The sequence below is a fragment of the Scyliorhinus torazame genome, chromosome 11 (genome assembly GCF_047496885.1).
Source record: "Scyliorhinus torazame isolate Kashiwa2021f chromosome 11, sScyTor2.1, whole genome shotgun sequence".
NCBI classification, from domain to species: Eukaryota; Metazoa; Chordata; class Chondrichthyes; order Carcharhiniformes; family Scyliorhinidae; genus Scyliorhinus; species Scyliorhinus torazame.
In genome coordinates, this window is record NC_092717.1 from 53,962,885 (window position 1) to 53,989,908 (window position 27,024).

The window sequence follows — 27,024 nt, forward strand, 5'->3', positions numbered from 1 at the left end:
GTCACAACTCTCCATTACAAATAATAGAATTGACAGAAAATACAACAAATGTATTACAGTGATATTGATAATCTAACTGTTAAAATATTTTAAGCAAAAGTACCCCAGCATACCTTGCTATGAGGATCTGCAAACATCCGCGTGAAGATTTCACACAATCTTTTCAATTCAACACGACTGTTGTAAAAGAGAATAATTATGGATTAACGAATAATACTACAAAACTTGAAAACACAACGTAAAGTTAGTTATCTCCCTACCTCAATGTCCGTTGGTTTTTCAGTAAGCTCTGTAAGCCCAGCAGGCCCTCCTTCCTTTCTGAAAAATTGGTGCTTGCACAGCGGTTAAGGACCTCAGCTACATCTTCAGTCTGTCGCATATATGTAGGGATGCTGCCATTTCGAGAACTGTAGGAACGCTCAGAGCAGACACTGGATGCATCACTGTTGGCATCATCATCGGAATATATGCCGTATGATTCATACCTTCTCCTTGCTGGCTTTTTCTGTAATGCAACAGGACTGATGATACACCTTCACTATTTGTTTTTTTTTCAATCCGTTTTTCAACAAGGAAATAAATGATTGAGAATTAATTTTACTCTTCCTTTTGCAATAAGGTGATTTTAAAAGCAATAATGATTTAGTTCTTTGTTGTCTAGATTTGCTTCCCTTTGTGACAATGATTTCATTGTATTCAGTAAAGTATTCAGTAAAATAGATGCCTGTAAATTAGTCTCATATCAAAAGATACAACACTGGAATGACAGCATTCACTGCACTATTTTTGAGAAAAAAATGTTTCAAGTTTAGTGCATTATTTCAGAAATTAGACAATCAGGTTGACTTTGTAGAACACAAGATTTTTTTCGAAAACAAATCTTTCAATGAATCAAATTCTACACAATTGTGTTTCACAAATGTATTAATCCTGCAACAATAGTTATACCCCATCTACAGTAGCAATTTTCACATGCTGGATGAGATACTGTTTCACAACAGGAATTTCTACCACATAGAACAATGCAATGGGTGTTATGGTGTTGTGGCTAGCTTTACCCTTTAAGGTCACAAAGTCTAACTGCTACAATACATACATCCCAAGATCAATTAAAGGTGACTGATGTTTCTGAAAGAATTCTGCAGAATAATTGTTCCTCATAAAACTCAAGTTCCTAGTCAGAAGAAAGCAGCAGGAATATGTTCTTGGTTCATTGTCAAGTTCCCTACGTGGCAATTCGAATTTATTGTTGTTTCAGCAATATAAGCTAATCAGATGCAAATGTGACACTTCCACCTAATGCAAAATAGAAAGCATTTCCAAATGGTTGTCAATTTCGGAGTTTAAAAATGTCAATTACTTTCACAACACAATTTTGCAGAATTTTCTTTCTGCAGGCAGAGTGATTTGAAAGATCTGTCAACCTGCAGCATTGCATTAGAAAATTTAATTGAATACACTGCCAATTAATGCAATAAATGTTCCAAGTATAAGAACTGCTTTGGGCAATAGAATCTGACCAGCCAAGAAACATTGGTCTCTTTTACGGACTGCAATAGTATATCCCATTGGCAGAGTACAGGATTGACTCCGACGCTTGCATGGCTGAAAATGGCAAGTCAGCTGTATAATATAGAAAATATCGGTCATTTTAGGTTCATGCCCAGCTTCAGCTCATATTGATTGCGGTGGTGTGCTAGGTTTACATGAACAATACCTCTTGCTCTGTGTTTTTGTTTACCATTTAATCGTGAAAGGATTCTGTGTTACAATTAAATTAAGGTTTAAAATCGGGACTTATTACACGATCTCAAATGTGTTACACATATTCATGAAGACATTACATAATGCTGTTGAATTCAATTCTAGAGAAATGCAGCTTGGTGCTTACAGCACAACATACAATCCTTCATGGAAAAACAATCCTTCATGGAAAAACAGTCTTGGAAAGAAGAATATCTCTACCTTACTCCGTATGTCTCCTAGGAGCTGATAGCAATTTTTGGAAAGAAAAATTGAGAACAGTCAGACCATATTTTGTTAGTATTTATTATTTCAGTTACTGTTCTGAAGCATGACAAAGAAACCACAAGTAGATAACAAAAATGAGTGATTGTGCATAGCAATTTTCTTTCCACCAGTGGCCAAATGATGCATCTTATGTCCTGCCAAACTCACTGAATTTGAATTCAATAAAAATCTGGAATTGAAAGTCTAATGATGATTATGAAACCATTGTCAATTATCGTAAAAATAATTTGGTTCACTAATGTCTGTCAGGGGAGAAAATCTGCCATCTTTACCTGGTCTGCCCCACATGACTCCAGGCTCCCAGCAATGTGGTTGATTCTGAATTGCCCTCTGAAACTCAGTTCAAGGGCAATTAGGGATGGACAACAAATGCTAGGCCAGCCAGTGATGCATTCATCCCCGGAATTAATTTTTTAAAAATTGTCAAAGTCAAATGTCAATAGTCGCTTAAGTACAGGAGGGTAATCTGCCACCAGGTCTGTATCTTAACAAGTCAATCTTTCAATAAAGACAAGGAAAGGAGAAACATGGAGAACGTAATAAAATGTTCAATTCACAGGGGGCGGGGGGGGGGGGCCTCATGGACGGCCAGGGGAGCGATCGGGCGGCACGGATCCACGGTTACGCGCGATCTCGGGGGGGGGGCTAGATTTTGGATGACGGTCCACGGCCAGAGTCCGCCATCGTGCATGGCGCAGCCGCTGCAGGCCCCCACCGTGCGCATGCGTGGACTCCCGACCGGAAGTGCGGGGCCCCGTGTCCGCAGCCAGAGCTGCAAGGAGCACTCCAGGGCCCTGCCAGCTCCCTGCAGTTAGGAGAATCGCTCTTTCTTAAGGAAAGTCAAGAGTGAAACGCTTGCGTTTCTACGCTGGCATGGGGACATCGCCCCATTTTTGGAGAATCCAGCACATTGTCTTTTAGATACTACTTTAATCTGCAATGACTGTTGTTATGTACTCAACTTATGCAAAGCAGTGCCCACCTAAGAGCACACAAAACAGCAATGAGGCATATGCGCAGTTATTCATTTAATTAATGGATACAGCAGAGAGGAATGTGTCAGTGAGAGTTTGAAGACAGCTCCTGGGCAGTTAACTCCTGAGGGAGCTGCACATAGTCCACCTCTTTCCTTGGCTATCCACTGTCCCTTCTCCCACAATCTCATCTTTTCCACGGTTTAGGTCTCCTGACTGCAACACCTTAACCCAAGCTCTTTTTTAGCTCACGCCTCCACCGTATCCCCGTAACCCAGTAGCCCCACCTAACCTTTTGGGCATTAAGGGGCAATTTAGCATGGCCAATCCACCTAACCTGCACATCTTTGGACTGTGGGAGGAAACTGGAGCACCCAAAGGAAACCCATGCAGACACGGGGAGAACATGCAAACTCCATACAGAGTGTCACCCGAGGCCGGAATTGAACCCAGGTCCCTGGAGCTGTGAGGCAGCAGTGCTAACCACTGTGCCACCTTTCTTAACCCAAGTTAATTGCTAGTTTATACTGCTTTTGCCTGACAATGGTGATATCATGGTTGTGTTGTAATTCACCGACTGACCACTAAGAGTCTCATTAGCATATACGTGAATGTTAGAGTCAGATGACCTCACACTGACTAGCAAGCTGGAGTGAGAGGTTGCTTGTGCATGTTAATACTGTTAGTCATCTGTTGTTTTGTATATAGTTGATCCACAGTTAATGTTAATAAATCATTAAAATCTTTAGCTGCAAGTGTTCTTGTAATATAAATCAGGCCATCCGCCAAGAACATTGCACTGATCATGCCTATTCTGTGAGCACTGGATCTTCCCTGAAATTTGGTTTCCAAATTTTTGGATTTCACTGGATGCCAAGCTATGCTTCCGCACTGGTCTACACTGTAAGACTCAGCTACAGTCTGATCTGATTTTATTTTATTTATTGTCACATGTACCGAAGTACAGTGAAAAGTATTTTTCTGCGGCCGAGGGGAACGTACACAGTACGTACATAGTAGACAAAAAGAATAATCAACAGAGTACATCGACAAACAGTGATCGGTTACAGGTCTGGTGCTTCAAAGCCAGTCCCACCTCTGATCTAACTGCGGGATGCCAATTTCCTGCTGACACTGTGACTGGACTCCAGATTCTAATTGCCTTTTGTGAGGGACTAAGACTTCGCCCGTTATACTTCTCTTATAAAATAAAAAAAGATATGCTCATTGCTTTCTCTAAAAAAAATCTAAATGGGCTGAGACCTAAAAACAGACATGTCTGTGACCTGAACAAAAGGATCTACCTGCCAGTATTGAAGAAACTCACATCTCATTATCCCTGAAGAACTACTAACAAGCCCATTGTGGGCTACACAGCCCAAATTCAAAGAGAGTTATAGAAAAGCCATTTCCATTTTCATAACCCAGGCTGGCCAACAGGAGTCTGTTCATCTGATAAGACAAAGGGCCCCACAACCTTTCTTTCAATTCTTAATGGTTCAGATATTCAAAAGTATCGGGGACCCATGCAGGATGCACACCCTTTTCAAAGACAGTGTGCAGAATTGGGAGTCATGTGACAGGGAACTCTGGTTTGTGCAACCAATATTATTGCGTTGCAGTATTGCAATGTCTCAGTCGTCCATTTTACCTTCTAACGAGCAGCAACCCAGAGAAGGGATCTGGCCCCGTCTGCTCTACTTCTACTGGAAACTCGCTGCACACCTATCTCATCGCGGGAAGTTAGAACCACCGAAAAGTGAATTATTCAGTATCAGTTGTCAACTCACCAACCTCCATAAAGGAATACTTCATTGGACTTCCATTCAGGGCTCTAGAACCCATGTGAAACAATAATTTTCTCTGTGGTCTTTACCCTGCAAATCCTTCTTTTCTCTCTCCCTCTTGAATACAATGCAAATGAGGCAGCATTGGAACTGTTCATGGATTTTGAGTGTGTGCAAATAAACTACCCTGTTGAAATCATCCTCTCAAGGTTTCTTGGGGGGGGGGGGGGTGCAGTTATTAATAGAAAATTAGATCACACAAAAACTGAGGGGTTGGGAAATCTGCCATTGCTTATAACAAAGGAAACAAATCATAGCACCTTTCTGTTTACAGGCAGGTGGTGAGAGGAGAAACTAGTGCTTTTCACACTAACCTCTCTCCTGTCCTGAACATTTTTTAGTTTTAGTAGTCTATTGCTGGCCAGAGGTTGACACACCTGCACTGAAGTCTGCTGCTTCTCAAACTTACGACGACTTCCAACTTCGCCATCATTCTTTCTGTTCTGCAACTACAGCTCTTTGATCTTCATTCCATGGAAATATCTCCATCAGCACATCCTTTGATAATCTATCCTCAAATAGCTTCTGGACTTGACTCATCTTCAACATCTACTGTTGAATTTTCACAGCAATTCATTGGTGCTCAATACAAATTCACCCTATCTCCATCAACTTTATTCCGCTATTGAACCTCCGAATTTAGCTATGAATTCGCATCTACAGTCTGGAAATACTCAACAGATCATGCAGCAACAGTGAAAAGAGAAACAGAGTTAACCTTTCAGGTCAATGACATGACGACAGCGCAAATGAAAAACAAGGGGAGGTAGTGGCACAGTGGTATTGTCACTGGACTAGTAATCCAGTGAGGCTTGCGTTTGAGTTTCACCACGGCAGATGGTGAAATTTGAACTCAATAAGAAAATTCTGCAATTAAGTCTAACGATGACCCTGAAACATCGAGGGAGTGCAGTGAAGGCTCACCAGATTCCAGGGATGACAGGATTGTCATACAAAGACAAGGGTCGACTAGATCTGTATTCGTTGGAATTTAGAAGAATGAGAGGGGACCTAACTGAACATAGAAAATTCTGAAAGGGCTGGACAGAACAAGTGGTCAGTCATGGTTCAGTGTAGTCCTTTTAGGACTGAGATGAGGAGAAACTTCTTCATTCAGAGCTGGATGAATTTGTGGAATTCTCTACCAGAGAAGGCTGGAGTATATTTAAGGACAAAATAGATTTCTAGACTTTAAAGATATGGGGAGAGTGAGGGATGGTGTTGAGATAGAGGATTAACCATGATCATATTAAATGGCAGAGCAGGCTCGAAGGTCTTAATGGCCTCCTTTTCTATATTTCTATGTCATTGACTTTAAGCTCTGTTTCTCTCTCCACAGATTTTAATCTGAGTTTTTCCAACGTTTTCTGTTTTTATTCCACTGAATTTCCCTAATCCTTCCTGTTTCTCAATTAAATGCTGCACTTGGTGACATCATCAAAAAAGGTCAATTTTCACATGTACACCAATGACATGCAGTTAAAACTCAATACCTCATCACCTCTGGAGATCTTCCCGTCCTCGCTTCCAACCTCATAGACCCCAACCCCACACAGCCCGCTTCTACCTGTTTCCCAAAATCCACAAATAGGACTGGCCAGCTAGGCCCATTGTATCAGCTTGCTTCTGACCCACTGAACTAATTTCTTCATATCATAGAATTTATTTTCGATTATTTTCTCTCTCACCTTGCTCAGTCCCTTCCCACTACATTCATAATTCTTCTGATGCCCTACGTCACATCAACAATTTACAGTTTCCCGGCTCCAACCACCTTCTCTTCACTATTGGCATCAAATCCCTCCACACCCCCATCCCCCACTAGTAGGGTCTGAGGGCTCTGTGCTTCTTCCTTAAACAGTGGCCCGAACAATCCCTGTCCACCACTGCTCTCCTCCGCCAAACTAAACTCATTCTTTCACTCAGCAATTTCTCCTTTAATTTGTCTAATTTCCTGCAAATAACTCGCATGGGCCCCAGTTATGCCTGTCTTTTTGTGGGGTATGTGGAATATTCGTTGTTCCAGTCTTGCTCAGGCCCACTCCCACAACTCTTTCTCCATTATGTTGATGACTATATCGGGTGCAGCTTCAGGCTCTTGTCTGGAAATCAATTTTGCTTCCATTTCCACCCCTCTTTCACCTTCACATGTTCTATCTGCGACACTTCCCTTCCCTGACCTGTCTCAATTTCTGCGATAGACTGACCACCAATATTCATTGTAGACCCACAGACTCCCACAGCTACCTAGACTACAGCTCTTCACAACCAGTTCCCAGTAAGGATTCCATCCCATTTTATCAGTTTCTCTGCAATATCTGCCACCTTCAAAAACATGAGTAACTCTGAAGTGCTGTAGCCACAGTGTTTACAAATATCAACCACTTCAAAGAGAATGAAGTGCTGTCAATCTCGAGCTCAGCACCGTTACAGTCAGGGGACCTCAAGCGTTAGTAGGAGTGATTGAAATGTACTTAACTCTCTTTGATGTGGTTCATGTTTGCAAACATTGTGATTACATCACTGAAAGTTACTGGATCCATGAAGATGAATGAAGCAAGGCTGACATCTGTGTTTGTAGAAGCTGTCAATCACAGCCCACTAGGAGAAATTAATGAATGGCTTGCAGCTAAACGATCTGAAAGGTTTAAATACAGGTCAATGCTTTTCTCTTTCCAGAAATGGACATGTGGTGCTTCCTCTGTCAGAGCCAGCAGGTGTATGCCCAGGTGAGTGTTACAACAGTGCTTTTATTTCACTGCTGCTGTCTGGACTGCTCCTTAACTTCCAGACAGGGGTCTCTTTTCTGTGGGGTCCTTTTACTTAGAAGTCTCGGGAGGATTCCTTTCAGTTAGGAGGTCTCCGGTGTGGGTCCCTTTACTTAGGGAGCCTCCCTATCTGCTAAAGTCAATATTTTCCCACTTCTGTAGTAGAAAGATTCAACACACTAATTAAGACAAAATAACAAAGCTTTATTTTCGAAAAGACTGCATGCAGTCTTGGCTGAAACTTGAAGTCAGAGAGCAGTCAACAAAACTGCTGAGTCTTTTGCAAGTTGCGCACTTTTGCAGAGAATTAGCTCAATATTTATACATTATCATTTTTTGGTCACACCACTCATACCATTATCTTGTCCTTGGAGGGAACATTGAAAGGTTGGATTAGAATTATTTCTTCCTGAACTTATCTTGTTTAATTCCTACGGCCCTGGGTTATGACGAGTTAGTTTTATCAGGAGTTGCCGAGGTCCGGTGTTTTGGAATGGCTCGACCTTCGCTGATCTTTTCAGACTTCAAGTTATGCAGAGTTGGCCTTATCAGTCTTACAGTCTGAAATGGTTAGGGCAGCATTTCTTACAGGGGTCTGGTGAACTGTGAGCATTCTTTACATGGGGCCTGGTGAGCTGGAATGAGTAGTTCAGCCTTTCTTACATTGTATAAAACATTTTGATCAGTCTTCCCATTGACCAGTTTTCCCTTCATGCCTTGACTTAATTCGTACCATATCACATATCTAAGGGGTCTCGGGGGGAGGGGGCCACCCCATTTGGGACTCAGAGGAGGGGGGGGGCCTCCCCATCTGGGGTGTATCAGGGGGCGGGGGCCTACCCATCTGGGGTGTCTCGGACAGGGAGGCCTCCCCATCTGGGGGTGTCGGGTGTGGGGGCTCCCCATCTGGGGGTCTCGGGAGGATCGGGCCCCATCTGGGGTGGCCCAGGCAGGGAGGCCTCCCCATCTGGGGGTCTCCATGGAGGGTGGGGTTGGGGGGGGGGGGGGCGCCTCCCTATGTAGGTGTCTCGGCGGGGGGGCCTCCCCATTTGGGGGTCTCGGCGAGGGAGGTGCGTCTACCCATCTAGGTGTCTCGGCGGGGAGGCCTCCCCATTTGGGGGGTCGGGAGGAGGGGGCCTCCGCATCTTGGGGGGGGGGTCTCAGGGGGGCCTCCCCATCTGGGGGCTCTCAGCAGGGCCTTCCCATCTGGGGGTCTCGGCAGGGGGGCCTCCCCACCTGGGGATCTCGGCAGGGGGGGGGGGGGGGGCCTCACCATCTGGGGGTCTAGGTGGGGGGGGGGGGGGGGGAGGGCCTCCCATCTGGGGGTCTCGGCAGGGGGGCCTCCCATCTGGGGGTCTCGGCATGGGGGCCTCCCCATCTGGGGGTCTCGGGATGAGGGGCCTCCCCCTCTGGGGGTCTTGGGAGGAGGGGCCTCCCCATCTGTTGCCTCGTGGGGCCTTCCCATCTGTCTCTGGGGCAGGGGATCCCCATTTGGGGGTCTTGGGGAGGGGGCCTAGTCTGGTAAGGGAGGGAAAGGCAGGAGTTATCTCTTGGCCCACCTTGAGGTCACACCAGGGCCACACTGGTAAATACCAGTCGTGATCCTTGCCCACATGATTCAAGGCCCAGAAGAGTGGAGAATCATGAGGGCCTGAGGACTCAGCCGCCCAGCCCAGCTCACTAAGTGGATGCAAATCATAGAATTTACAGTGCAGAAGGAGGCCATTCGGCCCATCAAGTCTGCACTGGCCTTGCAAAGAGCACCCTACTCAAGCCTGCCCCTCCACCCTATCCCCTTAACCCAGTAACCCCAATTTCCCTTTTTTGGACACTAACGTCAATATAGCACGGTCAATCCACCTAACCCACACATCTTTGGACTGTGGGGGGAAACTGGAGAACCCGGAGGAAACCCACGCAGACACAGGGAGAACGTGCAGATTCCGAACAGGCAGTGACCCAAGCTGGGAATTGAACCATGGGCCCTGGAGCTGTGAAGCAATTGTGCTAACCACTGTGCTACCCACATAGATCATTCGGACTCATCCCAGGACCCACCCCGATCCCACCGCCTGCAGGTAGCCAGGGCATAGTGGTCTGTTCGGCACCCTGCATGTACCCCAATTTCGGCTGGACCCCCACTTCTCCACCCGATCATGATTTGCGTTTCCGGCGTGGCAAGGCGGAGAATCCCGACACCCATCTTCCGATTAGGCACGGAACAGCCTTTGGACTCAACCCTGAGTTTAACACTTAAGCTTGTGAACTTTCTCCTCCATCTTGACTCCGCCTTTTGGTTTTCAGTATTCAGTTCTCCTGGCTTGTCCCAACACAACTCGCCACTCCCCCACTTGGCCACCATCCCTGGTTGTTCAGTTTTGCTCCCACTGAGGCACTGACCTTTGTTTCCCTATTAACACATTCTGCTGTCCTACCCTTGTAATTGTCAGCACGCTTCAGTCCTTAACAGCACCATTAATAGCCTCTTTGTCTGATTTCCATAACTTTGACAATCTCTCCAACCTAACACTGACTTTCCATTCTCCCCCACCCCTTCTGCAAATACATAATTGATCACATTTCTATCCCTTTTAGTTCTGTAGAAGGATGAATGGACACAAAACATTCGCTGTGTTTCTCTCTTCATGAATGCTGCCAGAACTGCTGAGTTTATCCAGAATTAACTATTTTTATTTCAGATTTCAAGCCCCTGCAATATTTTGCTTTGATCTAGCTGACTGCCACCTCTTTTGACTCCTTCACTTGTCTCTAAACTTAAATACTGCTCATCTCATAGTTGGTATTGAACAAGCAGAAATTTCCTCCAATTAAATATTGAGATAAAGGCAAAATCTCTAATCCCTGTTACAGATTCCATTCACTGGTAATTGTCTCAGGCTGATCGGTCCAGTCACAGCCTCAGTCATACTTAACCCTGAGTTGAGCTTCCAAACACCTACCCGCATCACCACAATTTCCATCCCTGTAACATTGCACGACTCTGCTCTTGTCTCAACTTATCTGATGCTGAAATCTATGTACATGCCTTGATTACTTCAAGACTTGACTATACCAGTGCACTGCTGGCTGACCTCCTACATTCTACCTTTTATCATCTTGAGATCACCCAAACCTCTGCTCATTCACCCCATGCTTACTGGCCTATATTGGATTTTGGTAAAGCAAATGCATTGCTTTCAAAATCATGAGTTTTAAGTCCTTCCATAGCCTCATCCTTCTCCATTTCCAGAGTCCTCCAGCTCCACAATCTTCCCAGATATCTGTGCTCCTCTGATTTTGGCCTCAATCATTCCAATTTCAATTGCTCCACTATTGGTGACTGTGTATTCAGCAACCTCGGCTCTAAGCTCTGTACTAAGCTTTGTACTAACAGCTATTAAAAGATGTGCTGTAACCAAGTACTTCGCAGAACAGCCTTGCAAGGACAAAGTTGGAAGTCAACAGCAACACAAAACAAATATAGGAATTCACACAGGAAAAGATTCATGATTTCCAGTTTGAAAAAATGACCAGGATCATCCCAGCATCAGAAATGACGAGTGGATCGCCGTTGCGCTTGGAGATCCTCCCGATTCCGCACTGTTGCACATTTCTTAGAGGATTTTCCGATCCATGTAGTCAAATATATCCATAGTGCAGCTTCCCTTAGGGCCCTCTGTCCTAGCAGAGTAGCGTTGCGGGAAGACAGGGCACGTTCCCTTTTTACAGCATTAGTTGCAACATGGTGAGTGCATGAATGAGTGAATGGGGTGATTATGATAGTCGGGTTGGGGTAGTTGGACCAGACCAGGTCAGGTAGAAGGTAGTGAGCAGTTTGGTTTGGGTTGGATCGGGGGAGATAGTCAGGTCAAGGGGTAGTCAGGTTTTGGTTGGGGAAAGGCGGAGGTAGTCGGGTAAGGGTCGCAGGTCAGGGGTTCAGGTTGAGGGGATTGGAGGGTCAGTGATACAGTTATCCAGGTGAAAGATTTTTAATTTCCTAGATAAGTATTCAGGTAGGTACCATGGAACTGTCCAAAGTCTCTGACTCTAGCTGAGTCATAGCCTTTCACAGAGGGTCTCAGGGAGCAGGGGAATTGCCCATCGGACACTGAAACTTTGTGGAAGAGGAGCAAAGGGAGTAATCATGAAGTGCATCTTGATGTTTAAGTTCTGCTGATGAGAGTAAACAAAAATCAAGGGAGCAGTCATAGATTCAGGCCAATAAATAGCACAGCTTGGATTGGGCAATGCACAAGACGTTAGATGTTCAGTGAAGAAGGCTGTTTCCATTATTTTCCAATTGAACTGTCTCCAGATTGTGAAAGATAATTAGTGTATGATGGACTGTACAATTTGGGGGTTTGGCCAGGCTCAGCAACTGGCATCAAATGGGAGAATGACCTTCACGACCCAAAGGAAAGATGAACTGCTCTGCCCACCAGGACCCACGTAGCCTGGTGTGCTGGAGAAGCGATTAGGACACAGTTGAAAGACAATAAACACAAATGTGGAATCTAGGAGCAGGAAAACAAGGTTATTGTCATTGCTTTGGTTGTTTCAAAGGACCTGATTGTCCAGCACCTGCCATACAGTGCACAGGGTTGTTACTGAAGTTTCAGTACACAAATATTTCTGACAGATGCACGGCATCAAGACCATGGCCGCAATCTACCGGAATGGATGCAGAAATCCCGCAGTGAGTTTAGCCAGATATTTCCTGGCGCCCAGAGCGTTGAGAAACACCACGCTATTGAACGCCCATTTGGGTAGATACGGTGCCTCAGTGGGCAACACCTCGACCAGGCTGCATTTAGTTCCGTTTTCTGCACTGAGGAGTTCCACTCGCTGGAACCAGTCAGTGCAGAAGGAGGTCAGGATGCCATTTTGAAATGGCGTCCCAATCTCTCAACCCATTGACACGACCCCAGAACCTCCGCGAAGCCCCAACTAATCTATGAGGAGGTCCTCAGATCCACCCCGCACCCACGCAGGGTATCCCCGGGACCGATCCGCAACGGGGGAAAATGCCACCTGGGACCTTGGCAGTGTCAGGCTGGTACCGCCAGGGTGTCAGGCTGGCAGTGCCAAGGTGCCCATGTGGCACCAGCAGTGCCAGGGTGCCAACCTACGCAGAAGGCAAGCACCTGGGGCTTCCAATTCACTGGGAGACCAGCTTGAGTGCTGTTCCATCTGGTCCCCTTTTGTGGAGATCAGCACTGAACAATGCTTGCCGAGATCTCCAAGTCGATGGTGTTAGGACCCATCGTCTTGGGGAGATTGTGCGAGTGCACATTAGAGTCAGACTAACGGTCTGCAGATTTTCCAAAACGTGATCCGCCCACAATGGGCAGGATTCACATCACGATGTCTTGCAAGATCGCATTTGATCTTGCAAGGTAAGCTGGGTAGATCCCGGAAGGAGGAATCTCCCGGCATCTACCAGCCGTGTTGAGCAGAGTGGAGTAGTTTCACAAAAGTGCACAATTTGGGTGAAAACCATATCCGTGAAAACTCGGGTTGGTTGGGAGTTGCTCTCAGATGAAGACTAATAGTTTAGTGCTCGAAGAAACGTAGTTGGAACTCTACCTAAGGAAGTTCAGAGCTTTGAATGACTTTCTGACTGAAATTGGAGCCATATGTGCCAAGTAAATTCATAATCTTTCTTTCTTGTGTCTCATAATTAATGTGTAATTTATAGTTTATATTGACTGCATATTGCCTGCTAATTTTGGTTGATTGTTAGCTGTAAAAAGCGAAATCTTATCCATTGACTTCCTCGTTGGGGTTGTTTGGTACATTTGATTCTTTTTGTTTGTTGGTCTCCATGGGTATCATAACAAATGACAGAACATTATGCATCATAACAATAAACATCAAAAGAAAAACTATAATACAGGTGATTCAATCGCAAATAAATGATCATATAATTTAACTATACTTACCAAAGCATCTGCAACAGCTTCCTCTACATCAGATCCTGTATTGAGAACTCGCATGGCACTCACTGATGCAGACAATCTACTGGACTGATTAAACCCATAGCGATCGGACCCTGCTATTTTAATCAGTAAGAAACAGAAGTAACTTTAAATATTTATCAATAAAATATCACATTTCGAATGAATCTTTCAGGAATGAAAATGTCGAATTAGGATCACTGAAAATTGTTCAAACAGAATAAAATGTCACATGCATAATGTCTTGTGATCTAAATAAATGTAAGTAAGGCATCAGACAGAAAAAAAAGGCTTCTGCCTCTTCCATCAGTTTACACAGACAGTGTTATTTTAAATGATATTTATGCTGCAGAGTTTTGCTTGGAAAAAAATCTATACAAGGAAATACAGAAAAATTAGTTCGTTTTTGACTCTGCCCATTAAAACCTTGAATTCACTGATGCAAATTAGAAAACTCCATTTGCAACCTCTGCAAAAACTACATTTTTACCTTTTGTTTTCATTCCAATTATCCTAAGTGGGGTGACTTCAATTTGTGCTCAATATGTACATTCTATTGGGAGTAAGGGAGAGATAGGTGCACAGATACGTAGAACGTGACAGGTTGAAATGCACACAAAAAGGGCCATTAAAAAGACAATGACCCAAATCTCCCAGTCCCTGGATTGTCAGACACCAGAATATGCCCGCGATCCAAATCAGGACCCTATGGTCCTGAAATAAGGCAAGCGAGAATGAAAAGCCAGAGGAAAAACATATCAAAAATAAGACTAGGGTAGATGATCCTATCCAAAAATGCATCAGTCTCTTTCTTCAATATAATCAATGACTGAGCAACCATAATCCCTGCAGCAATGAATTCCTCAGATTTACAATCCTTTGATTGAAGCCATTTATCTTCATCTCAGTCCTCAAGGCTAATTCCTTATTCTGAGACTGTGAAGCCAAATTGTAGCCAAGGGAAACATCTTCCTGAACAAGGGAGAGAATGAATGTGAAGGCAATGGGGGGAATCAAGGTTGGCTGGATTGAGCGGTTCTTGGGAGACAAAGTGCATCCATGGAGGAGAGATAGCTAAAGCAGGAGTGAACGAGGGCAAGATAGAAAGCAAATAATGGAAAGAAAGTTATTTCGGTTAAATGTCTGATTTTTTTTGCAATGTAAGAGGACAAGAATCTCTGCAGCATTATTCCCATTTAAATTACACTGTAAAGAAAATAAGATGTTCAAAATATAATTAACTGTTTGATGAGAAAATAAGGATGATAAAATTGTTCGTTATGTTTACAGATTTAGGAACATGCCAACCAAAAAAATGCCAGGTTGGAAGGTTTACACAGACAATGTTGGCATGCTGTTACCCGTTTTTTCACCTGTAGCTGAATATGTGTCTGAGGTGTAGAGAGCACCAGTTGATCTGGAGTGATGTCTGGATGCTGTAAGTATAGGATGACAGAAACCCTGTCTATTACAATGGGAAGCCTTCCATTAAGTGCAAAATGTTAATTTGAAATTAAAAGATTTGCTTTAGATAAAAATAGCAAACATGTCCCTTCCTGTCACACTTTGGTTATCATGACCTAAATTGATATCATGCTCTATTACCTTCTTGTGTCCCTTGGATTTACATCTCCTTTCGTATTTCCCTTCCCCATCACATTATTTGCTACCTTCCTAACCCCAGGCACCATTTCAGAATCTGGAGAATTCTGAAGCATCAAAAAAAAAAAAAAAAAAAAAAAAAAAAAAAAATGGATCCATCATCTCTGTAAAAAATCTCTTTCAAAACAATAGTGTGTAAATCAAGTCCAGGGGATTTGATGCTTTTGATCCCATTGATGTTGAATATGTTTTCCCATTAATACGAATAATCATCAAGTTTTGCATTTTCACCAGACCCTTGATTCCCCATTACTTCTGGAACATTTTTATGTGTTCTACCATTACAATGCTTATAAAGTATTTGTTTAATGTATCTGTCATTTTCTTATCCCCCATTCTAATTTTTCCTGCTTTGCCACCAAAGGACCCAGATTTACCCTTGGCTATAATCTTTCTTTTTTACATAGTTATTAAAGCTTTTACGATCTGTAACAACTAGTTTACACTCGTATCCTATTCTCTCTTTCTTGATCAATTTCTTCGTGATCCTTTGCTGAATTTCAAAGTTTTCCCAATCCCCAACCTTGTTGAACTTTTGGCAATATTAGAAGCCAATTTAAATCAAATAACTAATACCCAACACATTTATTCCACTAAGATTATGGGGGCGATTCTCCAAAATGGAGACTAAGTGTTCGCGCCGTCATGAACGCCGTCGCGTTTCACGATGGCACGAAGCGGGCACGGGTACGATGGATTCTATCCCCCACAGGGGGCCAGAACGCCACTGGAACGGTTCACTCCACTCCAGCCTCCCTTCCCGGCTCCAAATGGGCGCCGCGCCAACCAACGCATGCGCAGTTGGGCCGTGCCAACCTGCTCAGGGGACTTCTTCAGCGCGCCGGCCCCTACTAACATGGCGTGGGGGTTCAGGGGCCGGCCGCGCAACAAAGTATGCCCGGGAGGGGAGCCCGGCCCACCGATCGGTGGGCCCCGATCGCGGGCCAGACCCCATCGGAGGCCCCCCTCCCCCGGTGAAGGAGCGCTTTTCCCCGTCCCACAGGCTGCCCCCGACCCTTCGGGCAGAGTTCCCGCCGGCAGCGACCAGGGGTGAACGGTGCCGGCGGGACTTTGCCTTTTCCGCGCGGCCGCTCAGCCCATCTGGGCCAGAGAATCGGCGGCCCCGCCGATTCCAGTGGCCCGCGGCCAGTGCCGCGTCAAACGCGCCGGCGCCGATTCTCCGCACCTCGGAAAATCGTGCACCAGCATCGGGGCGCAGTTGCGGCAATTTTCCGGCCCAGTGCGGGGCTCGGAGAATCGCGCCCAATATATTTCATGCATTTTAAGAAAATGTGTGTTATGTCCTCAACTGAAGACTCTGGTTATTATTTGTAACAATTTTTGCTGTTTGGAAGTTTTTGCTATTTTTCTATATTAAAAATCATTCCCAACAAATTACCAGGATATATTCATGACATCAATGGGGACAAGTTTGGAAGCTATGTTCCTCTAAGTTTGTGCTGGCGCCCTGAGCTATTGGTCAGAGTTTAAGCCAGTTGCATTGTGTAAAAGTCAGACCCTTCTGTACACTGTTGAATCTTTCATAAGAATCAAACAAACACTTTCCAAAGTGGGTCAAAAATGATGAGAACAATTTTCAAGGAATAAAAATCAATTTCCCATGAATTTGCAAGTGCACAGAGGATGTTTTCAGTCTGAAAAATGAAGCTGATTTTACGAGAACGCCACCTTATTCACTCACAGTAATATAACAAATAAGATAATATGTAAAACACTATGCACAGTTATTAAATTAGGACATGAAACAAGAAAAAAAGTTTGCCTTCCTTATTCCTATGAAGGAATTTTAACTGCTTTTGAGTCCAATACAATATGTTCTCACTAATCTCCTTTAAAGTTGTCATATCTCAGTACTTAAAATTGAAGCTGTTTAACAGATGCAAAGCTGAAATATAAACATTAAAAAAAACCTTCAAAATCGTCTGTGCTAACATACAAAGAACAAAGAAATGTACAGCACAGGAACAGGCCCTTCGGCCCTCCAAGCCCGTGCCGACCATGCTGCCCGACTAAACTACAATCTTCTACATTTCCTGGGTCCGTATCCCTCTATTCCCATCCTATTCATGCATTTGTCAAGATGCCCCTTAAATGTCACTATCATCCCTACTTCCACCACCTCCTTCGGTAGCGGGTTCCAGGCACCCACTACCCTCTGCGTAAAAAAACTTGCCTCGTACACCTACTCTAAACCTTGCCCCTCTCACCTTAAACCTATGCCCCCTAGTAATTGACCCCTCTACCCCGGGGAAAAGCCTCTGACTATCCACTCTGTTTATGCCCCTCATAATTTTGTAGTCCTCTATCAGGTCGCCCCTCAACCTCCTTCGTTCCAGTGAGAACAAACCGAGTTTATTCAACCGCTCCTCATAGCTAATGCCCTCCATACCAGGCAACATTTTGGTAAATCTCTTCTGCACCCTCTCTAAAGCCTCCCCATCCTTCTGGTAGTGTGGCGACCAGAATTGAACACTATACTCCAAGTGTGGCCTAACTAAGGTTCTATACAGCTGCAACATGACTTGCCAATTCTTATACTTAATGCCCCGGCCAATAGGGGCAGCACGGTAGCCTTGTGGATAGCACAATTGCTTCACAGCTCCAGGGTCCCAGGTTCGATTCTGGCTTGGGTCACTGTCTGTGCGGAGTCTGCACATCCTCCCCGTGTGTGCGTGGGTTTCCTCCGGGTGCTCCGGTTTCCTCCCACAGTCCAAAGATGTGCAGGTTAGGTGGATTGGCCATGATAAATTGCCCTTAGTGTCCAAAATTGCCCTTAATGTTGGGTGGGGTTACTGGGTTATGGGGATAGGGTGGCGGTGTTGACCTTGGGTAGGGTGCTCTTTCCAAGAGCCGGTGCAGACTCGATAGGCTGAATGACCTCCTTCTGCTCTGTAAATTCTATGAAGGCAAGCATGCCGTATGCCTTCTTGACTACCTTCTCCACCTGTGTTGCCACTTTCAGTGACCTGTGGACCTGTACTCCTAGATCTCTTTGACTTTCAATACTCTTGAGGGTTCTACCATTCACTGTATATTCCCTACCTGCATTAGACCTTCCAAAATGCATTACCTCACATTTGTCCGGATTAAACTCCATCTGCCATCTCTCCGCCCAAGTCTCCAAACAATCTAAATCCTGCTGTATCCTCTGACAGTCCTCATCGCTATCCGCAATTCCACCAACCTTTGTGTCGTCTGCAAACTTACTAATCAGACCAGTTACATTTTCCTCCAAATCATTTATATATACTACAAACAGCAAAGGTCCCAGCACTGATCCCTGTGAACACCACTGGTCACAGCCCTCCAATTAGAAAAGCATTCTTCCATTGCTACTCTCTGCCTTCTATGACCTAGCCAGTTCTGTATCTACCTTGCCAGCTCACCCCGATCTCGTGCGACTTCACCTTTTGTACTAGTCTACCATGAGGGATCTCGTCAAATGCCTTACTAAAGTCCATATAGACAACATCCACTGCCCTACCTGCATCAATCATCTTAGTGACCTCCTCGAAAAACTCTATCAAGTTAGTGAGACACGACCTCCCCTTCACAAAACCATGCTGCCTCTCACTAATACGTCCATTTGCTTCCAAATGGGAGTAGATCCTGTCTCGAAGAATTCTCTCCAGTAATTTCCCTACCACTGAAGTAAGGCTCACCGGCCTGTAGTTCCCTGGATTATCCTTGCTACCCTTCTTAAACAGAGGAACAACATTGGCTATTCTCCAGTCCTCCGGGACATCACCTGAAGACAGTGAGGATCCAAAGATTTCTGTCAAGGCCTCAGCAATTTCCTCTCCAGCCTCCTTCAGTATTCTGGGGTAGATCCCATCAGGCCCTGGGGACTTATCTACCTTAATATTTTTTAAGACACCCAACACCTCGTCTTTTTGGATCTCAATGTGACCCAGGCTATCTACACACCCTTCTCCAGACTCAACATCTACCAATTTCTTTTCTTTGGTGAATACTGATGCAAAGTATTCATTTAGTACCTCGCCCATTTCCTCTGGCTCCACACATAGATTCCCTTGCCTATCCTTCAGTGGGCCAACCCTTTCCCTGGCTACCCTCTTGCTTTTTTACTTTTTTTTTTTAGGAGGCCATTCGGCCCATCGAGTCTGCACCGGCTCCCATAAAGACAAGACAACCATTAAGCACCAAGCCCTCCCTATTCTGCTGTTCAATGAATCTCAGCTGATTGGCCACTAATTTGGTTAATGATTTGTGGGTATTATAAAAAATTGACATGCAGGTAAAAATGCATCGGATTTGTGAACAACTGTTCACAAGTATAATCAGAGCTGTAAAAACAAATCAGCATTTTCAATGTTAGTTTAAAAAAAAAAGCTTAGTCTGCAAAATGTCATTCATTAAAATAAGTCTTGTTTTTTGCGATTCCAATTGAATTGATGTACTAATATTGTACCACCTTGTTTTGTTGCTACAGCTTCTATAATCCCACAGACATGACACCAAAGAACGAGTTTGATTTTCAGAGCCACTGAACGGGCTGCAGACCTTCTAACCTTAAGGTAGCCCAGTTACTGCAACGTTGCTGCTCTGCATTGCTCAAATATTCATTCAATTATGAAGTGCCAGGTTGTAACACCCTCAAAACATCACCAATAAAAATCAGTTACACAAGGCATGCTATAATGCAATGAAACTGGTTAAGTCCCTTCCAGCTCAAAAGAACCAATATCAAAAAACGTCACACAAAATATTTAAATCATAAGGAAATGGTACTGGAAAATGCATCAACAAAACTTCTGCTTCGCAAGCCATGCTACATTGCAATGACACCGGTTAAATCCCTTCCTGCCCAAAAGATCCAATATTAAAAAAAACACACTAAATATTTAAATGATGAGGAAGGATGGAACTTTAAAAGATTGACTGCAAAGGTACAACAGATTAACACTAATTATTTTTCCACAATAAATTCTGAGCTCAGCAATGTTCATCATTATTTATGTAACAATTCAGAAGTTGATGTCCAAGATGCAATGACCCTGATAAAAGACCCTGATTATCATAGAATTTACAGTGCAGAAGGAGGCCATTCAGCCCATCGAGTCTGCACCGGCTCCCGTAAAGAGCACCCTACCCAAGGTCAACACCTCCACCCTATCCCCATAACCCAGTAACCCCACCCAACACTAAGGCAATTTTGGACACTAAGGGCAATTTATCATGGCCAATCCACCTAACCTGCACATCTTTGGATTATGGGAGGAAACCGGAGCAGCCGGAGGAAATCCACGCACGGGGAGGACGTGCAGACTCCTCACAGACAGTGACCCAGCTGGGAATCGAACCTGGGACTCCGGAGCTGTGAAGCAATTGTGCTATCCACAATGCTACCGTGCTGCCCTGCCGTGATGAGCATGATAAAAGTGGCATTAACCATCAAATTCATTGAACAATGTGAAGTTTCTTACTTATGTGGTAGTTAATGACTAGACTTACCACAACATGTTAGGACTTCTCCATTCATTATTAATTACTTCCAAGCAACCTCTGTGGCACTGAAATTCAACTTTTACCAGTGCGCAATCACATTACTTCAGCTTTTAATTCTCAGAGATTTTTAAAAATCAATTTGGAAAGAAAACAAAGGCAGTTTTAAGGGATTTATATTTGTATTAGTAAGCATTAGAAATAAGGTATAGGTTTAAGTGGGTTTAATTTAATGTTTCTGTGCCTGGGTAAATCCTAGTTAGATTCATGCTGGACAAAAGTGTTTGCATGTGCGGGGCTGATTTCAATTACAACTGTGATTCTATTTTGCTTAGAGGGCTACAGCGTACAGAGTAAAAAAACTAGCAGTGGTTGCTTACCAACTAGGGCCATGTAAGGAAGAGAAGCTTTTAAGTTTTAGTTTACCAAATTTGGTTGCAGTTGGAGATAGGTAGTGAGAGAGAAGGCAATTCTCACAGCTCAGCTAGCATCAGTTGAGTTTAGCAGTTGAGTTTTAGAAGCCTAAGAGGAATATTACTCCCAGCCTTTACAGAAGAAAAGCCATACTGTGGAGTAATGGCAAAGAAAACAGATGCCGGAATCTAAAGTCCAGCTACTTAAGGAAACTAGAGAAATGAAGAGAAGTTTCCAAGAAGTCTGGAGTGAGTGGAACAGAGGAAACAGGGAGCCAGAACAGATCATTGTTCAGTAAAGTCACAGAGTTGAAAAGGCATTGGATTGTGAGAGGACAGAAAAATATTTACAGTAGTGCTAAGGATTGTGCGAAAGTATGACAGTTTGGGAAAGATTATTTGAAATAAATGTGGAAATCGGTGGCTGGATCTCGGAGTTTGTGTAAAAGCCTGTAAGGACAAAGGAAACCTGAAGGGAGAGGTGTAAAACCTGAAAGCAAACCCTTGATGGAAGCAGTGGAGGGAACACAAAATGGAAGAGAAGATTTGAAATTTACTTTTTGAAAGCGAACTTGAAATCACTGGCCTGGAATTTGGAGTTCAATGAGAACAAGGTGGCTCACAGTGTAAGAATCATTTTGAGGGAAATACCAGACATTAACTTAGGTTCGGAGAAGAGTGTGTGTATTTGTTCGCAGCCAGTGTGCTTAAATGGGACTGTGATAATGGGACCATTGTAACTTAAGGTGTACGTTTTAATCTGTATTAATCTTAAACTCCTTGTATTTGTTAAACTAAAAGGGGAAGTAAAGGAGTTTTGTATTATAATCCAATTTTGTCATGTTTAATAAATGTTTTTTTCTTGTTAAAACTAATTTGCGATCCTGTGACTCAGTTCCTCCACGATTTATTTTTAAAAAGTTAAGTTATGGGGCTGGATTCACCGTTCCTATCTCTCCAGTGTTGTCAAACCATGCGGAGAACAGAGCTCCTCGCAGAGCGAGTTGTCAACATTCTCCACCCCATGGACCAGACCTGGTTTTACTGCCAACCCAGGGCCCGCACCCTGTAGTGCAGCAGGTATGTATTACGGAGGGGATTGCAGGCGAGGGGACGACTCTGGCCAATTTTCCTCTCCCACTAGACGGTGAACCTGAAGGCCATCAGAGCGTCTCGTTCGCTTTGGCCCTGGCACACACACCGTGTGAAATCCTGTGCCTGCCTAGGTCCCACGTCCTGCCCAACTTCGCCCTCCCCCGCATCCTCCTCATCAGACGAAGACTGGTGTTCATCCTCTTCCTCCAGCACATTGCCCCTCTGCTGCGCGATAGTTTGGAGAACACAACAGGCCGCCACGACGCGGGCGACCCTCTTAGCGTCATACTGGAGGGCCTCTCCAGGCACCTGAACCGCATCTTCAGGAGGCTGAAGCACCGCTCGATCACACGCCTGGTCGCTGCATGGGCATTGTTGTAGTGGGTCATGGCGTCAGATTGTGGTCTCTGGATAGGCGCCATTAGCCACGACCACAGCGGATAAAGGTGTTGTACACACTGCCCAGGTATCGGGCGCAGACATGCATAATGCGCATCTGATGGTCACATATCAGCGGCACGTTCATCGAGTGGAACCCCTTTCAGTTTGTGTAGAGCGGCCTGTCATCTGCAGGTGCTCGTAACAGGACATGTATCCCGTCAATCACCCCCTGGACCCGGGGCATCCCGTCGATGGCGGCGATCCCCGCTGCTGGGCATCCTGGTGGGATCGGTCCATATTGAAGTGGATGTATTGTGCCAACTGGGCATATAGGGCCTCCATGACGGTGCGGATGCACCTGTGCACCGAGGTCTGAGAGGTCCCAGACAGGTACCAACTCGTACCTGGAAGGACCCCGTGGCGTAAAGGTTCAGGACGACCGACACCTTGACGGACAGCGGGAGCATGTCGCCTGCAGCCCCATCCCTCCCCCCCCACCATTCCCACGCGGTGCCAGGTGCGCCAACATCTGGTGGCTATTTCGCACAGTCTCCCTGCCGGCATTCCTCGAATGGCTTGTGGTTTTAAAATTCGGGAAACAAGCGCAGCGGCTAAGGTGGCCAGAGTTAGAAAGATGCTGCTACAGAGAGGAAGACAGGCAGGGGGTTTGGGTCTCCCGAATCTGATGTATTATTACTGGCGGCGAATGTTGAAAAGGCGCGGAGCTGGGTCAGAGGGGTTGATTCCCAGTGGGTCAGAATGGAGGAGAGTTTGTGTTGGGGGTCGGGATTGAAGGCGCTAGCAACAGCGTCGCTTCCGGTGACCCCGTGGAAATAATCAGGGAGTCCGGCAATAATAGCTTCATGGAGAACTTGGAGGCAGTTTCGCCAACCCTTCGGGTTGGGTGCAGGGTCAAGGGAAATGCCGATTCGGGAGAACCACAGATTTGAGCCAGTGAAGTGGGACGGAAATTTTCAGAAATGGGAGGAGAAGGGGATTAGGACACTAAAAGATTTGTTTCTTGGGGGTCAGTTTGCAGGAGCGAAGTATGGGCTGGAGCAGGAGGAAATGTTTAGATACATGCAGATTCGAGATTTTGCCAGAAAGGAAATACAGAGCTTCCCGGTGGAGCCAGCCTCCACATTGCTGGAGGAGGTGCTGACGACAGGGGGACTGGAGAAGGGGGTAGTGTCGGTGGTTTACAGAGCTATTTTGGAAAAGGAGTAGGCACCACTGGAAGGGATCAAAGCAAAGTGGGAGGAAGAGTTGGGAGAGGGAATGGAGGAGGGGTTCTGGTGTGAGGTGCGCAGGAGAGTGAACGCCTCCACGTCGTGCACGAGGTTGGGGCTGATACAGCTGAAGGTGGGGTATAGAGCGCACCTTACAAGGGCGAGGATGAGCCGGCTCTTTGAGGGGGTAGAAGGTGTGTGTGAACGTTGCGGGGGGACAAATCATGTTCATATGTTTTGGTCCTGTCCAAAGCTGGAGGATTACTGGAAGGAGGTTTTTAGGGTAATCTTTAAAGTGCACGTGAAACTGGACCCGGGAGGCCATATTCGGGGTTTCGGACCAGCCGGGGTTGGAAACGGGTGTGGAGGCAGGTTTTGTAGCCTTCGCCTCGTTGATTGCCCGTAGGCGGATCCTGTTAGGATGGAGAGCAACCTCCACCCTATGCCTTGGCATGGGCGACCTGTTGGAATTCTTGACTCTTGAGAAGGTTAAGTTTGAACTGAGGGGAAGGATGGAGAGGTTCTACAATTCATGGGCGTTATTCATTATGTACTTTCAAGAACTGGATTACATCGAACATTAAGCGGGTTTGGGGCTGGGAGGATTGGGGGGAGGGGGACTGTATGTGTTAATGGTGACTATGGTGATTCCTGATTCCTTATTGTTATCTGTTTATGTTAACATGCGGGCAGTTGTTTGCGGGTTGGTGGGAGGATGGGATTGTTATTGTTGATATGGAGATTGACATTATATTGTTTATTGTTGGTGGGTGCAAATTTGGGAGAAAATGTGAAAAAAGGGGAGAATAAAATTTTTTTTTTTTTAAACAACAAGCGCAGCGGCTGCTGAGGGAGGGAGCAGAGATAGGACATGTTCCCAGACATGCAACCGTGGGCTGCCAGTTCTGCCAGAGGTATGGCTGGCCGGGGGTGGTGGCATCTTCCAGGGTTGGGGGCAGTAGCGGGTGGTGACCAGGGGATGGGCAATGGCGGCGGTGAAACCTGGGACAGGGATGTCCAGGCATGGACTGCATTGCCGTGGTTTGCAAGGCAGCCACTGTGCTGCGCACCCCTCTGACCGGCCACTGTGAGTTGTGGTTCCGTACAATGACACCGGTCGTATGGGTGCACCCACCCAACTCCCTCCACCCATCACCCCCACCCACCCAAAACTAGTCACCATTCAGCAGCATGGCATCACACGGGCCATCCAAGGGCAATGTACACGGGAGCCCCAGAGGCCGGGCGCCGGATGGGGGCCGCACATCGTAGCTCTGGCATGGGTAGTGCCAGCCACTGAGGGGGCTAGGAGTGCGGTGCAGGGAGCAGAGTGCCAGGGGTAATGGCCAGGGGGGTGGGAAGGAAGAGACATGCGGGGGCAGAGACTGCAGTGCAGGTCGGGGCCACCGTGCAGTCTGCTGGACCTGGCTTGGCACAGGGGTACGCACCATGCTAACATGGCTCACAGTATAAAAGTGATCCCCTACAGTGCAGGCTTTGTTTGCACTGAGTGCTGAATTTGGTGCTTTTTGAGTGCTATAGTAAGAGTTTGGTGACCGAGGGAGTGCTGAATTTGGTGCTTTTTGAGTGCTATAGTAAGAGTTTGGTGACCGAGGGAGTTAGGTGAGGAGGGAGTAAGGTGCTCCTTTCATTTTGTTTCCGACATTTCCGCAAAGAGTGCGAAGAGAGCCAGGAGTTTACAGAAAGTGTAGCTGACTGGGAGCAGAGTCGGAGGGCGGAGATCTAGTTAGTCCACAGGGCAGCTATATTCTGTCAGGTAAGAAGGGATGGAGGCTAGGCCAGTTGCATGCTCCTCCTGTAGGATGTGGGTGGTGAGGGATACCACCGGTGTCCCCGCTGACTATACCTGCGGGAAGTGCACCCAACTTCAGCTCCTCAAAGGCCGTGTTAGGGAACTGGAGCTGAAGCTGGATGAACTTCGGATCATCCGGGAGGCAGAGGGGGTGATTGAGAAGAGTTACAAGGAGGTAACCACACCCAAGGTACAGGACAAGAATAGCTGGGTTACAGTCAGGGGGAAAAAAACAAACAGGCAGACAGTGCAGGGATCCCTCGTGGCCGTTCCCCTTCAAAACAAGTATACCGTTTTGGATGCTGTTGGGGGGGGGATGACCTACCGGGGGAAGGCTCTAGCGGCCAGGTCTCAGGCACTGAGTCTGGCTCTGGGGCTCAGAAGGGAAGGGGGGAGAATAGAAAAGCAATAGTTGTAGGAGATTCAATGGTTAGGGGACTAGATAGGAGATTCTGTGGTCGCGAGCGAGACTCCCGAAAGGCATGTTGCCTCCCGGGTGCCAGGGCCAGGGATGTCTCGGATCGTGTCTTCAGGATCCTTAAGGGGGAGGGGGAGCAGCCAGAAGTCGTGGTGCACATTGGTACCAACGACATAGGTAGGAAAAGGGGTGTGGAGGTAATAAACAAGTTTAGGGAGTTAGGCTGGAAGTTAAAAGCCAGGACAGACAGAGTTGTCATCTCTGGTTTGTTGCCGGTGCCACGTGATAGCGAGGCTAGGAATAGGGAGAGAGTGCAGTTGAACACGTGGCTGCAGGGATGATGTAGGAGGGAGGGCTTCAGGTATTTGGATAATTGGAGCGCATTCTGGGGAAGGTGGGACCTGTACAAGCAGGACGGGTTGCACCTGAACCAGAGGGGCACCAATATCCTGGGAGGGAGGTTTTCTAGTACTCTTCGGGAGGGTTTAAACTAATTTGGCAGGGGAATGGGAACCGGATTTGTAGTCCAGCAACTAAGGTAGCCGATATTCAGGACGCCAAAGCATGTAGTGAGGCAGTGGGGAAGGGAACACTGACAAAGGAGAGTACTTGCAGGCACGGAGATGGGTTGAAGTGTGTATACTTCAACGCAAGAAGCATCAGGAATAAGTTGGGTGAACTTAAGGCATGGATCGGTACTTGGGACTACGATGTGGTGGCCATCACGGAAACTTGGATAGAAGAGGGGCAGAAATGGTTGTTGGAGGTCCCTGGTTATAGATGTTTCAATAAGATTAGGGAGGGTGCTAAAAGAGGTGGGGGGGTGGCATTATTAATTAGAGATAGTATAACAGCTGCAGAAAGGCAGTTCGAGGAGTATCACCCTATTGAGGTAGTATGGGTTGAAGTCAGAAATAGGAAAGGAGCAGTCACCTTGTTAGGAGTTTTC

At 45.9% G+C, this 27,024-nt stretch overlaps 1 protein-coding gene across 32 annotated transcripts in view; it reads right to left on the bottom strand.

Moving 5' to 3' along the window:
* clasp2 (cytoplasmic linker associated protein 2) overlaps nt 1-27,024 on the bottom strand; it is a 666,501-nt gene that overhangs the window by 224,675 nt on the left and 414,802 nt on the right. For 13 of the 32 annotated variants that reach the window (XM_072467270.1, XM_072467265.1, XM_072467261.1 and 10 more), the window contains 5 exons: nt 14,951-15,013; nt 13,563-13,675; nt 1,966-1,989; nt 261-505; nt 114-177 (listed from right to left, as the gene is read on the bottom strand). In XM_072467270.1, coding sequence (XP_072323371.1) covers nt 114-177; nt 261-505; nt 1,966-1,989; nt 13,563-13,675; nt 14,951-15,013 — 509 coding nt within the window. The remainder of the gene's footprint in view (nt 1-113; nt 178-260; nt 506-1,965; nt 1,990-13,562; nt 13,676-14,950; nt 15,014-27,024) is intronic. The other 19 variants (XM_072467277.1, XM_072467268.1, XM_072467267.1 and 16 more) reach the window with 5 other exon arrangements.